Here is a 16,978-nt window from a genome sequence, read left to right as displayed (position 1 = left end):
GCCCCCAGCTGTGCGGCTGGCTTTTCTCTGCTAGGAATGAGGAATAGCAATCTGCAGACTGGTACAAGAGAGAATGGTGCTTTATTTTGGAATATCCCTTCCTGCGTGTCGCCCCTTGGACTGACACTACAGTGGCAAATAGTTACTGCCTGGAGATGACTTGTAACTCCAGAAGTCTGAAAGACTGACAGAGCTGGTGAGCCAGGTAATCCCCACCACTGAAATACAGCTCATCCCCCTGTGGAAACCTCCTTCATCAAATAAATCAGGGTTGGGACCTTTGCACCAATCTGATAATTCTCTGCTTCTGGGAGCAGGGGTGGTTATAGGTATCAGGAGCAAGCCCTGCTGTGCAGCTCCACCTGCCGTGACACAGCCCCAGAGAGGTCCCTGCGGGGACAGAGGGACTTCCCTGCTCCAACAGTGGCCTTGATGGCAAATGGCCACTTCTGGGAACTGGACATCCACAAAGATTGGCATTGCCTGTGATCTCAAGAGGCTTAAAGAGGTGCATGGGCAGAGCCTACCTGTCAGGGGCTAGTGGCTGGGGCTGAACCATGCACAAGCCCCTGCATCAGCCAAAGAGAAGGGGTTCCTGGCACAGAGGTGCTCTTTGCTCACTGTCATTTAATGGTGGCATGAGTCAAAATCATAATCTCGTAAGACCCTGTCCTCCAGCCTTTCCTCTCACAGCTGGAGTGATTTCACACTGGCTTGCAGAGGGAGATGGCTCCTCCTTATTAGCCAAATTTTGTTGACACAATTTGGTGCCGTCACCTTACCAGTCTGGAGAAAATAGCCAAGGAGCTAACGTGGCCCTGCTGCAGCACACGACCAGGCTCTCCTGTAGAGATGCTGCAAGGGAGTATGTGAGGACCCTGCTGTGTACAGGACTGGGTATGAAGCAGCAGTAGCTTATTAGCTGTTAGCAAAGTCCTGCAGGAGAGCAGCATTTGAGGCAGTGCCAGGCCCCACTGTGTGCTCCAGCAGTGGTATGGCCACTGACACTGGGCTAAGAGAAGTGTCGTAACTGGAGCAGTCTGAGCATGGGGTTTCACCCTATCCCTGTCCCCAGCAAGGAGCTGCTCCCAGCAGAGGTGCTGCCCCCAGCTCAGGGTTTGGGCAGAGCAGCATAGCAATCACCTGGAAAACATGTTCATTTGCAAACCCAGGATGTCTCAAACGCTGGAACAGCTCCTGCTTGTAGGGCTGCTGTGCCTCACGCATAGAGCAGGTTTGTGAGGAGCTGCCAGAGCTGGGTGAACCTGAAAAGCTGGCTCATGTGTGCCCCAAACACCTTACTGCCTGCAGGGCCACTCAGGGCCTTCGCAGGGAGTTTTGCACACAGTAGTGAGGCTGCTGGCATTTCAGCATCTGGCTCAGGCTCCCTTGTGCCTTGCCAAAAGCAAGACAGAGGGGCAGAAGGCAGCTTTGCACTGCACAGGGCTCAACTGGGGTTGCAGCTCCTGGGTAAGGCTTCTTCATCCCTCCAAAAAGTATTGACTCATGCCCTACTTTTCCTCGGGCAGTGGGGTGGTAAAAAAGGCTTGTTCCTTGCTTGCTGCCTCAGAAACCATGGTTTTAATTTCCTAAGTTACCTGCCCACCTCCCTGTGACAAGGGAGGGCACATGGTAACTGAGGCACCTTGCCCAGATATCTAGTACCAAGCTGAAGGCAGAGCTGGCTGAAGGATAAAGCTACACCTACATCTCTTTCTCCACCAAGGCTTTTAATGTGCATGACATGCTACTCATTATTCATAATTGAACTTAATAACTAGCTTAAGGCTTTGTTAGACTTTCCTTCTGTATTCAATACTGAAAGAATAACAAGGAGAAAAGTAGAGAGAAAACTTTGCAATTAATAGGAAGAGACTTACATAGGATGGGAATAAAGCTGGAGAAAATAGAGGAGCCCTAATCTTTAATGAATATATCTAAATACTTCCAGGAAATCACTCCATAACTCAAAGAATGACTCCTGACAGTTTCTAAGTCTGTACACAGCTTTTCCTGTAGAAGACTCTTCACTTCAGGGGTGCTTCTTGAATGTCTGCTTCTTACTCACAGGATCCTTGGGCAGGTTTGTGCTTTACTCCATTAGAAGTAATTCTCAGCAAATTGTTGAATCATTTTTTAATACACTATCTATATTTGAACTCCCTAGGTAGACATGCCTCCTAACTCTGTTATACATCTGGAAATTAAAGCAGTCACGAAAAGCTCAAGGAGTTTAAGGACGTATCTGATAGGAGACAACATGCTAATGCTGCACGTGGTGCTGGTTTGAACTTCTGAAATTGTGAACAGCAAGATGGCAGCATCCTCACAAAGCTGGAAAATAGACTCTCATCCCTGTAAGCCCATACAAGTTCTTTATATCTCTAACATTTCTCTCTGCTCTTTTACTTGCAAGCAAAACAATGTGCAGTTGTCTGACCCCATGAAGCTGTGGTGCCCCTGTTTCCTCTGTGGTGCTAGCACTGTTGATTCGCATCTGGCCTGGAGGATTTTGCTGGACAAGACTGATGCTGGTACCCTCTCCTGTAGCTCCTTTGAGGCCAGATGACTGCTGCAGGGCACAGCCAAACTGAAGCAGCCCCTCACCTCCACCGTGTTTTGCCACATGGCTGGGCTGTGGAGGATGGAGATAAGCCACTCCACTGGAGCATCAGTTTTGCAAACATGGTGCATTTCTCCTCTCGCTCTTTTTTCTTCTCTTTAAGTTTAAAGCAATTCAATGCTGTCACCAAGCCACAAACTTCCCAACTCACTTGCTATGTTCAGCCTAATCAAAATAGCCAAACTCACATAGAGCAGAAATAATCCTTTCCACGCCAGAGGTGATAAAGAACTGAGCAAGATGTCCTACCTCCACCCCTTTATCCACACTCATCTGCTAGATGACACCAAAGTCACCATAGTGCAACTGGCAATGGGAAGGCACACTGCAAAACTTGTGACAATATCTTTTTTCCAAAAAAATCCCCTAAACCCTATCAACCTTTAAATTTCAACTTGCAGGCAGAAAGGTGTCAGATGGCCAGTGTTTCTAGCACTTATCTACAATCCCTGTTTTTCTCCTACTATCTGTTAGCAGCTCACCTTGCCCTGATGTTCCCTCACCCCTCATTGGGGACAATTAGCCTCCACATCCTCAGCTCAGAGGACACAAAGCCACAGAGAATGGTTTGGGTTGGAAGGGATCTCAAAGACCATCTAGCTCCAATCCCCCTGCCATGGGCAGGGACACCTTCCACTATCCCAGGTTGCTCAAAGCCCCATCCAACCCATCCTTGAACACTGCCAGGGAGGGGGCAGCCACAACTGCTCTGGGCAACCTGTTCCAGTGTCTCACCATCCTCACTGTGAAGGATTTCTTCCTTATAACTCATCTGAATCTAACCCCTTTCTGTTTAAAACCATTACCCCTCATCCTATCACTACACTCCCTGGTAAAGAGTCCCTCCCCATCTTTCCTGCAGGCCTCCTCAAATACTGGAAGGCTGTAGTAAAGGTCTCCCTGGAGCCTTCTCTTCTCCAGGCTGAACAACCCCAACTCTCTCAGCCTGTCCTCATATGGGAGGTGCTCCAGCCCCCCTGATCATCTTCGTGGCCCAACTCTGGGCTCGCTCTGACAGGTCCATGTTCTTCTTATGTTGGGGGCCCCAGAGCTGAATGCAGAGTTGCTACAGAGCAAGACCGATGGATTGCCATGCCCACCACCAACCATAGTCAAGCTTGGGCATCCCAGGAGGCAGCAAGAAACTCCAGGAAGAGCAATGTCTGCCATGGAATAGTTAACAAGTCCCAGTTTAGGTCCATGGGATCTTCTCATCTGTCCTTGATGGCAAATGAGATTTTAATCCAAAGCCTTCTTCACTACATCCTCTCTGCAAGCTGAGGATTGGGGAGGGAAGGCAGCACTGCCCAGCCTCAGTGGCTTTCCTGAGTCAGAGCCAGGCACTGTCCCAACCCAACTGCTGTTCACTAGGTTGCATGCAGCAACAGACTTTTATCTGGAAAGAGAAACACATGCAGTAGAAAGCAAGAACAGAGCCTGGAAACACCAGCAAGGGCAGCTGTGTCAACAAGGTTACTCTCCAGCTTGTGCCAGTGCTACAATGACTCCAGCTGAGAGCAGGGAGATGAGCCCTTGATCTTCACTGTGGGGCATTGTCAGTTGAACCATCAGACAATGTTGCAGGTGCATTGTGCAATTGCACCCATCTGTGGGTTTGCCTTAGAGCCCAGGATGAGTAGAAATACATACGTATCATTCCATACCATGTCCCCAAGTGGGGAAAGCGTATGCCTGTTCACATTGAAAGGAGCAGGCATTTCTGTTTTCTTCAGAAAAAACAGTTTGTTGCTTCTATAAATGTGCTATATGTCCCATTGCCTAAGGGCAGCTCTCCGAGCTACCGTTTGCTCTCCTGGCACTTGCATCTGTTCCAAATTCTTTTTTATCATGTTTGGAGGCTCCATGGGCATGGGTGCGTGTCACAAGCTGGCAGAGAAGGGAAGACACTGCCTGAAACCCTGTGGGGAAGACCAAAAGGAATTGCTGATGGAGGTTTGTAGGGATCCAGAGCTACATGGAGACCATAGCAGTAGTAACAAGAAGGAAAAAGCACTTTAATCTTGCTTGAACAACATCCTGTTACAAGGATCACATGTTCACACTAAACTAAGACCAGAGAACTGCCACACACAAGAAAGAGTATCACTTTATTTTAAAAAATAATAATTTAGCTCAAACAAACAGGATTGCAGAGGGTTGACTGAAGCAGGAAGAACAATATTTACCCACAGAATTTAAAACAGACCAATCCCATTCTCTTGTAGATGATGCTTTCAGTGTCCTTCCCTGTCCACACTCTACTTCAGGTCCTCACCTGCACATAAAGGAATCCAGACTCCTGGGACTCTTGGTAACAAGGCAGAGGAGAAACTGTCTCTGCCATACACAAAATGCTATTCCTACCTCCAGAGCCTCCATGAAAGATCCAAAAACCCAGAAGAGCAACACCAACATCTAAACCAACGTGCAGTACAAAGGGAACAACTTGCACTCCTCCCTGGAAGTCTACCTACCCATGCCCCATTCCCAGCATCCTGGCCAAGTGCTTCCACCCACACCTGAATTCATGGCCCCACCCACAGGTGCTGTACACAGAGGTGTGCACACAGGTCTCTGCAATACTCCCCCCCCCCCCCCCCTCAGTGGGTTCATGTGGATTGTTGCTTTCTGAGAGGAGTTTACACCCAAAGACCTTACCTTAAAGGTACTGAGATGCAACATCTACTAACAGTATAAGTTGTTGAGAGCTCATAATAGGTAACAAAGGAAAAAAACCAACCCAATAAATCAAGCTCTTGGACAGCATTTCAAATATTAGCAGTTGCATGTGTCTGTTAGAAAGTGGGAGCCTTGTGTCACTGTGCTGTACAAGATCTAGGAAAGGGTGGAGTATCTGATTGTCAGAAAGAACAGATGGAATATTACCTGCAGTTCATTCTCTACACTAACTGTTTCTACAGAAAGCTGTTTGGACAAGACTAGGGAGATCCCAGTGTGAGGTTGTGATCTCACTTTCCCTGATGACAGGCTGGCATTAAAAGGAGAAGAGGTTTGTGCCTCAGCATCTCATAAAGATTTATAAGAAAATTACAGTTGAACAGGACTAGATCACGCTTTCCAACAGCAGATGCTAGAGTATCTCTTCCTGGACTGCATCTCAGTTTTTCAAGGCATGCCTGTCCAGCTGAGCAATGCTTGAAACTCTGCTTGGTCAAGAAGCCACCACAGGCTGCATAGGAGTCAACACAAAGACACACTAGTCCCTATATACAGTCTGCACCAAGGAAGAGCTTGATGCTTCCAGATGCCTCACCTGGGGTCAGAGATAACGGTGACAACAGCCTGGTAAAGATCCTCTTCTTTTACTCTGCTCCAGTCCATGAGGATACCCATGCCCTTTGCCTGCACTCTGGTCATAATGTCAAACTGGTCCCCATAGAAAGGAAATCCCACCACTGGGACACCGTGATAAATTGCCTCAAATACACCATTCATCCCGCAGTGGCTGACGAAAGCTTTCACATTGGGATGGCCTGCAGGTAAAGAAATGGCAGCAGGTCAGTGCCCTCCATGCTGAAACAGGGCTATTGGTGGCTTCCTCAACACACAGTGTTGATGTATGTTTAGGGAAAACCAGGCATGCTGAGCAGAGAGGATGTTACCCTTTGGGAACACATCTGGTTTTTGGCAGCCCAAAACTTGCCAAGTAGCACCTGGAGGAGGAGGGAGATAGGGGCCAAGATGCAGCTTCAAGCAGGTGTTAGGTGAGGACCATGTTTTATATAGGTCAGACTTGCAACAAACAACAGACTCAGACCCACACAGGTGGTGTTGTCCTTGTGTGCCTTTGCTGTTGTTTGGGCTAAACTCCAGGGATGTTGATAGCAATGCACACACACAGAGCCCAGCCTTACCTAACAGGTCATTCTGGGGCAGCCACCCCATCATCAGCGTATTTTCACCCAGGTTTCTTGGCTTCTGCCCAAAGTATCTACGGGAGGAGATAAAGAAGGGGAAAAAATGGAAAAGAAACACACAGAGAACAATTATAATCTCAATCAGATCAAGAGACAGAAAGCAAATTCTGTGCTTTGAGATGAATCATCCCTCAACATTGATTTTCATCCAACTTGAGTTAGAAGGAATTCCATTCCCTTCTCACCTCCATACCACCCTCTGCGGGAGGCGTGCGAATGCACCAGCCATCTTCTCTACCAAATCACTTGGAAGAGCTCGGATCCCGATGCCAAAGGAGACAACAACAACACCCACATCTGCTGCTTCCACCCAGAGACGCAGACCCTGCAGGCAAAACACACAGAGCTGCCTTGAAGTCTTGTTGGAGAAAGGCCCTTCCTACTGTTGCCTCTGCCAGTAGATGTCTATGGAGAGAATAAAGCCAAATCCACCTGGAGCACAAAGTTACATGGTTTTCACTAAGTAGCAAATTTTAAAACCGCTATGATTTCTGCACCCAGGCAGATAGAAATTCAGAAATTACTTGAGCACCTGCTGGGCTTGGGAGCTTGCAGGGAGGTGTCCAAAACTTGCATTTCATAGTATTACCTCCCGCTTTGGAGGTAACACAATTAGTCTTTGGCAAGAAGAGCTCTGAAAACATAGGGTCCACATAGGAGCAGCCAAAGCAGAGAAAAAAAATGGAGTAAAAAGAGGAAGGCTATTTTCTATTACCACTAAGGCAGGAGGCCTGTCATAGTCTCTGGCTGTAGGCTGATACAACAAGAGGAAACATCATGCAGGCAGAGTCAGGTATAACATCTTGCTGGAGATCCCCCACAAACTCTGTCATCTCAAAGTGTCCTGGAGATGGCACAAGGTTTTGCCATCTTGCCAGGAGACTTCTACCCATCCTTGATAGCTACTTGCAGGTAGCAGATTTAGTTTTTGGTCACTAGGCAGAAAGGTACTCCAGCAAAAAACACAGTTGTTTGTCCTTCACTTAAAGGCTACCTGTAATGCTATATAAACAGTTCTGTATCTATGACAGAGTCTGTACTTTTTTCAACGAAGGCCAGAAGGCTGCAGGGAGAAGAAATCAGCCACCACAGCTGCTGTGGAGCAAACACAGCCTATTCCCTTTTACGCTAGGCTCAGCTGAGCCTATTTCTCATTATGGATTTTGTCCTGCTTCGAGTTTCCTATGTATCACACAGAGTCAGGAGCATTTTAGAGAAGTTTCATAAAATCTGTCTTTGAATACAAATACTTCCTTGAAATAGACACTGTAGAAGAACATGAAGGGTGAAAAAAATTCTTCATGTTATTAGAGGAGAAAAAGAGGATGATTAATTCAGAATATCTTAATATTAGTAGTCTACTGGTTGGAGTATCATAGTACAGAAGAGTTACAAAACACATTTTAGTGTTATTCTCTGGGGATATTTGTCCTTTGTTGCATGCTTCAGAGGCTCAACCTATCTTTGCAGAAATGCTTAAAAAGCCCTAAAACAACACAACAACCAAGAATCAGAAAGTTTTCAACTAAAGGATTTTGGTTCCTTCATTCTCTTGAGTTTCACATCCTTTGAGCAATACAACCACTAAAACTGCTAAAGAAGAGAAAGTGCTAGTTTTACTTTTTAAAATAAAAGTTCAATGACTCATAAAACAGATGCTTACATTATTCATTATAATTGGGACTTAACATTTGACTTTCAGAAACAGCATTAAAGTTGCTAGAGAAGCATGGTTGACCACCAAGAGTTCTCACTATCTCTCAAACACGTATCTCTATTTCACTGAGTCCTAATTAGAGGAACTCACAGTGTTTCAAATACGAGGAAATAAACATCTCAATTACATAACTCTGCTCCAGTTCAGATGGGAGATTCCTTAAGCTACACCTAGACCTACAGAGGGTCTCTCCTGCTGGCATCCCGTAACCTGGACACAGGCATGCCTACCTACTAGCATGACAGCCACTGCCTACTATAGGGCTCTGGACTTATCTCCATCATTCTTCCCTTAGGTGCCTTGGGATTAGTTCTGGAAGCTGTGAAGCATATGACTAATGCCCCAGCAAACAACTCCCTTCTTTATAAGGCAGGTGTGTACGTGGCCAGCTTAGACCAAGCCAGTGTTTTGCAAGAGCTGTGAGGCAGGGACTCTAACACAGCTTTTGAAGCACCCTATGTGTGTTGCATTACCTGCATACCGTGGCACACAGGAAAGGGTGATGTGCAGCCATACACATCTGGAAAACTTCTGTTCTAAAGCATCTGATCTCACTTTTTCCTTTTAACTGGAAAATACTGACACCCAAAACATTGTCTCTATTAAAGCTGCCATCAGAAATCTTGACAGGTCTCTAATAATTTGAAACTTGTATATTACCTCATTTTCAGTCCCTTAGTTGGAACATCAGGACAACCTGAGTGCTCAAGTGTTATTATCCAGGTCTATTTCCCCTCATTCTGGTAAGGCAATGGGAGGAATGGCAGACAGGTCCTGCTCTGTTCCAATATCGTCTTCAGTTAAAGGCTTTAAGAGCTTGTCCCTCTGAACTTATTACTGGGGATAGGGAGGTACAGTCCAGAGAAAGCCTCTGGGATGTCTGGGGAGTTTTCCCTCAGGGCTGGACCTTGAGAAAAAGGGGATGACACACTTCTGTTTTGTACACTTTGGGATTCCACACTGAATTTGATGAGGGATCAAGCACAGCTCTTCTCTAGAAGGTTCTTAAGACTACAAGCTTGAGGGCAGAAACGCTTTGCAAGAAATAGGATTAAGGAGGAAATTCTGGACTGACATAAATCAGTGATGAAGCAATGAAGACTAATTGTTCTTCCCATTTCTGCTTCAAATATAGGAACAAGCAAGATACACATGATCAAGTCCCAGGGGCAACACTGCCCATTTAGGACAATGGCCTCACACCATTTTACGTGGACAGCGAAGCTAAATCCTGCATCAGGGTGGACAACTTAATTTTACATCCTCCCTACAACCTCAGAGTCCTCAGTGCTCCCTGTCTCCCTACTGCACCAAGGCACCAAACCACAGCAGCTTTCCAGACTTCTGAGGTGTCAGAGCCTTTACAAGGCTCTTCAGAAGCAGATTTGCACTTAGTAGCTCCCCAGGTTAACATGCAATTGCAGCTCAAAGCTTTCCTGCACTTACCACTGGGAGGGGCTTTGCAGGCTCAGCAAGGATCCCTCCTGTGAAAATGACATGGGGGAGTGTTGGGCGGGGAAAGTCCAGCACCACATCGTTACAGAGGAAGAAGAGGCTAGTTCCATGGACAAGGTCCAACATGGATGTCTTTGGCTCCACGCTGTGCTTCTCCATGAGACGTTCAAACTTGGGCAGGATGACTAGCTTTGTGGCCACGCGAGTGATCATGTAGACCAGGAGATTCCAAGTCCTACCAAAGAAGCCCATCCTATCTGTCATCAGGGAGTTGAACTCAGGGACATAGGCAATGGGGGAAGTTGCACCAATCTCTGCTGGAAACCAGAAACCAGTGGAGATCACAGCATATTTGACCTGGAGAATGTGGGCCAGGATAAAGCCACACATCTCATTGGGGTCCACCAACAACAGGTCAAAGTGCTCATGCTGGAGTTTCTGCAGAAGGGTAGAGTTTCCTAGCACTAGGTCACAGTTTTCCAGGTACTTCTCCAAAAAGGAAAACATCTCCAGAGAGGTCATCTTCCCTTGGAAGACACGCTTTATCTTCTCCTGCACCCAGGCATCTGCACTCTCTGTGCTGAAGATACCCCAGTACCTCTGCATGCGGAAGCCAGGCAGGTAGGTTTCCAGATCCCGACCCTCATGAAGAAGTAGCACAGGGTCATGGCCCCGGTCAGTCAGTGCCTCTGCCACTCGCATGAAGACTCGCAAGTGGCTGTCAAAGACTATGGTGGGCATGATCAGCACCTTGGCACAGTGAGATGGCTCCAGACTGAATGCAGCCACTAGGAAGAGAAGAGCAGCAGGGCACAGTAGTACCTTCATCATCTTCATCACTGCAAGAAGAGAAACATGCCATTAAGGTAGTATGAAATGCTTGTTATGTATTCGGGCAACTAACAACTGGGATCATAGCTGCAAGCCAGACAATCATGAGCTGGGAGAAGAGAGCAGTCTGGAGTTTATCCCTGGAAAATACAAAAACAAAAACAAACCAAAACCCCAAACCAAAAAGCCACCAACAAAAAACAACAAATGGGGAAAAAAAGTCAGATATCAGGGTGTATTTAAGGGACTTTTCCAGAAATTCAAAACCTCTCTGTGCTCCTAAGGCTCAAAAACTAGCAGACTGACTTGCAGAAGGTTATAGAGGGAGAACAGCTCAGGAGCTCTGCGGGGTCACAGCACCAGCACAGACACTCGCTGCTCAATCCCCGGTTACCACTACAGAACCAGCATAGCTGGATTTCACTTCTATTTCTGCCCAGCCAGAATGGCTGGTTCCCTCTGAGCCCTTGATATCTGTGCAAGCTTGCTGGGAGGCCTGCAAAGCCCGGTGGGAATGACGAGAGGCACACTCTGGCTTTGGCCCTCGCAACACTGGCAAGCCACCTTGCTCAGCACAGACAGGGCAGGAATGAGCCTGGGCCACAGCAGGACCCTCCAAGAGGAACTGCAATCCCAGACAGTGCAGCAGGGGTCTGGATGGAGAGCTGCTCTGCTATGAATCAGCTGTGGGAGGATCAGGAGGCTCAAGGGAAAGGGCTGGGAAAGCAAGCACCAGGATACTGGTGCACTGGAAGAAGGCAAACCCAGAAAGCAGCCCCAGAGATAACGTGCAACACCCATGGCACACTGACGCCCTTTAGTCACACTCCTACAGCCATCATCCCATTCCCAGTCTGGTGAAACACCCAGCATTTCTGTTGTGTAAGGGATGTTGCTACATCACTGGAAACGAACGCGCCTCACCCACACCTTACATTATTTTGGGAGAATTACATGATAATTATTTGGGAACAGTCAGAAGCAGAGCCATGTCCTGAGGACCCAGTTCAGACATGTTACAAAGGGGCGGGTGGAGGGGAAGAAATTACAATGGGGACAATTATAAGTGGATTTTGGATGGCCCCACACACTAAACTCCAGGGGGGCTGCTGGAATGTGGTAGAGCAGAATTTGGTCCAAGATTTTCTGCCAGCCTGTTCACTATTGCTTGATCAATTAAGAGGCAGGAAAGAAAGTCATGGATAAGATCCTGCTAAATACAATCCTCAGATTCCCCTCAGCAGCTGGCTATCTCTGGGCAGAGACAGTGCATGGAAGTGTGGACAGGGGAGAATAAAAGCACCATACTCTTCTCCCAGCCCCACTGCTTTCCTGGCCCATGTGGTCATGGACATGGGAAAGAAACAGAGCAGCTGCTGGCTGAGACCCTACCCTGTTTCAACAGCAACTCCTACTAGGGCTTGGACTGCCACCCTTCCCACCCAGGGACAACTGGGTGGCTGTGCCTGCAGGAGCAATGAGAAACATGAGAAATACTAGCAGATACCAAGGGGGTGGTTGTGCCCACAGAACAAGAGCTCCAGGAGGACAGAGACAAAGGTGATGGGCTGGAGAGAAGAGAGCAGAAGCCCTGCAAGGAAGGTAAGGATCTGCCCAGTATCCTTCCTCCCTGCCAGCAGGAACAGGCTGGCTCATGCTGGCAGCATTGACCACCAGGGAGCTACAGCCCACAAAGCTGGTCTAGTTCTCGCTTACTTGAGAGGCCCAAGGGGGATTATCCCGCTCAACACTGAGGAAGGTAAAGCATTTGGCTATGACATTGTACAGCAGATCCCAGGTGCGTGCAGCTTCCAGGGTAGAGAGGGAGGGGTGACAGCCCCATACTGCTGGCCGCCTCCAGGACAGTGGGATCTCAGGACAGGCTCCATAACAAGAACAGGTATAGGTTTGTCCTGGGGCACCACACACCCAGTGTGCCGAGAAGAGCAGAAGAGGTGGTTTTATATGTGGGGTGTTTTCTCACTGGGCAACAAGGAAAAAGTGAAGAAACAGTGCAGGTGAAAGGAATAATTATTTAAAGAAAAACCCCCTTGTTACCCATTTTCAGCAAGGACCACATCCTGCCATGGACCTATGTGCCAGACACTGCTGAGACCCTCAGCTCTGCCAGGACCCTCTGGGGGCTACCAAAATCCAAATGACAAGCAAGGGGTCAATCTCAGCCCTCAGGCCAGGGAAAGATGCTGACACAGGAGACTTGCAGATTGGTCTTGGCTGCTTTATCCCTTCCAACATCAGGAGAAATCCCCGAAGGTGCTGGTTCAGGAACTCCTTCTCCCTGCCCAGGCAACAAGGGAGGCTGTAAATCTTCCTAAGTGGTGGGAAGATGCCAGGCTGCAGGAAGTGACCTTTTTTCCTACCCCAGCTCAACCCCACCAGAGCTGATCTCTGCTCTGTCCGTGCCCAGATAGGCACGCTGGTCACAGCTCCAGCCCTAGATTTGTGCTGGATACATCAAGCAGGCTTTCAACCAGGCACATCCCTGCCTTTTAGTGTTCCTGAGATATAATGAAGGCCTAACTACCAGCTCAAAGGGCAGGACTCTGTTGGCTCCATCCCTTATTCAGCAACTAGTCACAATTAGGATCTCGGGCTGAGAGCAAAAGGGAAAGAAGATCTAAATATAAATAAGGGCTAGATGAGGGAAAGCTCAAAATTCACCTGCTCACCTCCTCACTTTTCCTCTTACCAACACTGAACATGAAGGTACAGCTGCCCTACGAGCTTTGCAGCAGGATCCTCCAGCAAGGGCAGGAGCTGTAGGCAGCGCAGCGCCATCCACAGCATGGGGCACTGGCTGCAGCCCAGCCCTCTGTCTACAGGAGCTCAGCTGCCTGCACCCGCTGCCGGGCTGCAGGCAAATGGGTTTCAAGAAACCTCCAAACAGTTGGGCACTAGAACAGGATTCTGTGGGGAGGTGAATTCACAGCCTGCACCTCAACAGAGGTGCAAAATCCAAGTATATGTGACAGATCCCACACCCAATCTGAGAGCTGAGCAGACAGAACCACCTCCTTGTTTGTTTTGTGGTCTGAAGTCCTGGGCTAGGGGCTAAATCAGCACTGCCACTGAAAGAAGGTGGCTTGTAAATGGAGAGCATACCCTTCCCTGTTGTCACGAGAAGCACTCAGTAAGGTCATGAAAACTGGCCTATTTACACAGAGCAATCCCTCTAACACCACAATTAATACTAACAGTCAGAAGTCAGCATTCAAGAAAACCATTAAAAAAGCCCATGCCACGGAGGCTTGAAGTTTCACCACTGCAGAACATAGGGCAGAGCAGGCATCTCAGTAAGAGCCAGGACCAGAGCCTGCTGCAGGAGGGGTGGGCAGGTAGAAGCCCTCACATGGCTGCCACTGCAGGCAGCAGCATCCCTGCCTGCACTGCATGTCTGGCCACCATCAGCTGCTGGGAGTTTGCTTTCAGAGGCACAGCAAAACACTGAAATCGAAATGGGACGCAGCAGAAAGGGAGCAGAGAAAAAACATCCCTCAAACTCTCCTGAGAAACCTCTTACTGGGCTGAAAATCTGTCCCTTGATTTTGCCCTATTCAACATGTTTGACAGGGTATGATTTTGACATCAGTGGAAGATTACATCAATTTAACTTGAATGAAGTAACTGAACAGCTACAGCTCTAAAGATAGATGTTTCTTTAATTCAGGTGCCTTTTACTAGGTTGAAGTACTAAAAATTCTTGGCAGCCAGCAGTCTAAGCAGAGAAGCCCATGAAAAAAAGGCTGTGAACAGACCCCCTTGCAAGGTTCCCATCCTCTGCATCTCTCCCTCTCCTCCAGTACTTTGTATTGCCTAGTTCCTGCCAAGGACTAGGAAACACATATCCATGGGGCTGAATTATTTCCTCTACTACATCCTAGTGCTTATCAAGCACTTGCTCACAGTAAGAAGTGTTTTCATTGCAAACATCTCAAGAGTTAACAAAGCAGCACAATTCATTTGAAACCAAACAGAAAAGGCATCTTCACTTGAATGCTAAAAACTCTTCCTGGAATAAGAAACCAAAGTTTGCCTCATCTGTTAAGCATGTTCCACAAAAAACAGGGCCATCTTCTACCATCAAGTTGATGGCAGCTAACTCAGCTGTGGCTAATTTATGGAAGCCAAAACTCCATGCAAGCAGTCAGGTATGCAGCTCCAAGAGCAATTCTGCCACTGCAGGAAGATGTTGCACTACAAGCAGGAGCTGCCCAGGGGAACCCCTAGTAAAAATCTACGAGATACAAAGCTGTATAAAGTACAGTTAATAAAGCATATGTTGAAGCAGGGAAGTCTAACCATCAATCACATCCAACCCAATTCTTGGTGGGCTTCTGTGCTCTAGTTTATCACAGACTTCTGCTTTACAAAGTCACCTGGGTAAATAACACTAACACTACAATACTAATATTAGTATTATGGTATGCTAATATTAGTATTACAGTATACTAATACTAGTATTAGTATTTTAGTATAGAAAACAATGAGCAAGAAAAAAACCTCTCCTTCAAATATATCCCTCCTCAGGCAGCCTACAGCCCTGTAGATGTACAGATCTAGACAGATGGTCTGCCCAAAACAGCATACCTTTCTAGCATTGTTGTTTCAACATCTTCATGGCAGCCCACAAGAAACACTGAGAGTGAAGAAAACCCAGATCCCCAAAAGACCAAAGGGAACAACCACAGCAGCGATCAGGTCAGCATCAGAATAACTCATACTTTGCACCAATCTAGGTGCTACTGGTTCCACAAAGTGGCATCAGAAATGCTCTGCCCATCATCATCTGTTTTGGACAAAGATTGATGTCCTAATTCATCCCCAAATCCCAGGCCAGTTCCAAACTTTTGGGGCCTTGGGCCCATCTTCAACATCCTTCCTGGCTCATTGGAGTTCTATGGAGGAAGCTCTAGAAGCAAGGCAGGAATCTGTGAGCCAGCAGGAAGTTGGCAGTCCATAGGTCACAGCCAGGGTGCTAAAGAAAATAGCGGTCCATAACAATTGAGAAGAGAAATAAAGATCTGTATCTCAGCTTGCCAAGGCATTTGAAACTACACACACCTTCAAGAAATGGAGCTGGGGGACAGTGTCAACCACACATTTGTTTCCCCATCTGGCCTCTCATCATACATTAAATCTGGCTAGGTGGTGAGATTCCTCCCACTCCATATTCACAGGCTTCCTGGTTGTCTTCTGAAAGGGACAGAGACAGTTTGTGACACCATGGTGCTCTGCAACAGCAGGTTCTTCTGGATGGCCTTTTCCCCTTGACGTGCAACACGGTTGCAAGACAGAAGCAGCTGATGTGAGGCTGTGCTCCTTGTGAGAGGTCTCAGGTCTGCAGCGTGGAAGCACTTAAGAACATTATTTGTAATCCCTGGATGCAAGAGACAGAAAGGCTCGGGGCCATTTCCAAACATTCATGTGAGCCATAGACCTTGAAGTGAAAGCACATGACAGTTCAGTGCACATTTTAGTCTTAAGAAGGTGTTATGTCTGTACGACAGCCAAGTTGAACAAGTTCTTGAGATTGCAAAGAAAACTGGATAGATACAAGTGCACCAAACTTTAGAGAAGTGGTCAAGAGGGGTAGGTGGGCAAAAGAGTCTTCCATTTACTGCTCTACATTTCAGCTTCCTTCTGCAGAGAAGCACCACATTAAAAGAAAAGTCATTAAACACCCCAGAAGGTTGTGAAACCTTGTGTAGGAAGCACTGGGGATTGATAAAGTCCTGACAGACTAGTCTGATCACATTTGATAGAATTAAAGAAGCTAGAGATGAGTCTTATCTTCAATAAAACAATTGACGCCCTCACGTAAAAAGAAAAAAAACCAACCAAACCAAGCAGCTCCCTGGCTCCGAGCACACCAGAGGAATGTGACCTGGCTGAGCTGCCATAAACAAAAGGCTGAGGAGGGATGCACAGGGAGAAAAGGCAGAACACAGGAGAGCGAGGACACTCCCGAGATCTAATCTCGTAGAGGAAGATGAAGCAAGTTACACAAAAGCACTTTGAACGCTCGTTCAGGTGCCAAGACTCTGATCCTGCACAGTTAAGCAGATGCTTGACTCGTGCTCTTCAGTAGCCCCGCTGAAGCCACCCAGGCTGCTCACACGCGTCCTGGCAGAGCCAGGCCCAAGCTGACAGCTGGGAACTCAAACTGTTGCCTCCGCTCCTTCCCAGCAGCAGAGGAGCACTCCGGTGCCTCTGCCGTGAGCTCGGGTAGTTCAGCCCAGCCCAGCCCAGCCCTTCAGCGCTCACTCGCAGCGCGACCGGCAGCCGCGCAGGACCCGCGGGTGCCACCGTCGCCCGCGCCCACAGTTCACACCGGCGGGCCGGCCCTCCCGCGCAGACCACCGGCCCCGCTGCCGCCGCCAGCACCGGGGGGGG

General features: G+C 47.8%; 1 protein-coding gene across 1 annotated transcript; it reads right to left on the bottom strand.

Annotated features, from left to right (window-relative positions):
• Positions 1–5,857: 5,857 nt before the first annotated feature.
• Positions 5,858–10,686, bottom strand: LOC113481588 (2-hydroxyacylsphingosine 1-beta-galactosyltransferase-like). Its single transcript, XM_026851369.1, has 4 exons — positions 9,725–10,686; positions 6,747–6,886; positions 6,499–6,575; positions 5,858–6,117 (listed from the first exon to the last, which is right to left on the bottom strand). The coding sequence occupies exons 1-4, from the start codon at positions 10,568–10,570 to the stop codon at positions 5,894–5,896; spliced, it is 1,287 nt and encodes a 428-aa protein (XP_026707170.1). The 5' UTR covers positions 10,571–10,686; the 3' UTR covers positions 5,858–5,893.
• Between the last annotated feature and the right edge of the window lie 6,292 nt (positions 10,687–16,978).

The sequence above is a fragment of the Athene cunicularia genome (assembly GCF_003259725.1).
Source record: "Athene cunicularia isolate RWA chromosome 6 unlocalized genomic scaffold, athCun1 chr6_part1, whole genome shotgun sequence".
Lineage (NCBI taxonomy): Eukaryota > Metazoa > Chordata > Aves > Strigiformes > Strigidae > Athene > Athene cunicularia.
Note: the sequence above shows the minus strand (reverse complement) of the source record. Positions and strands in the feature narration are given on the sequence as shown.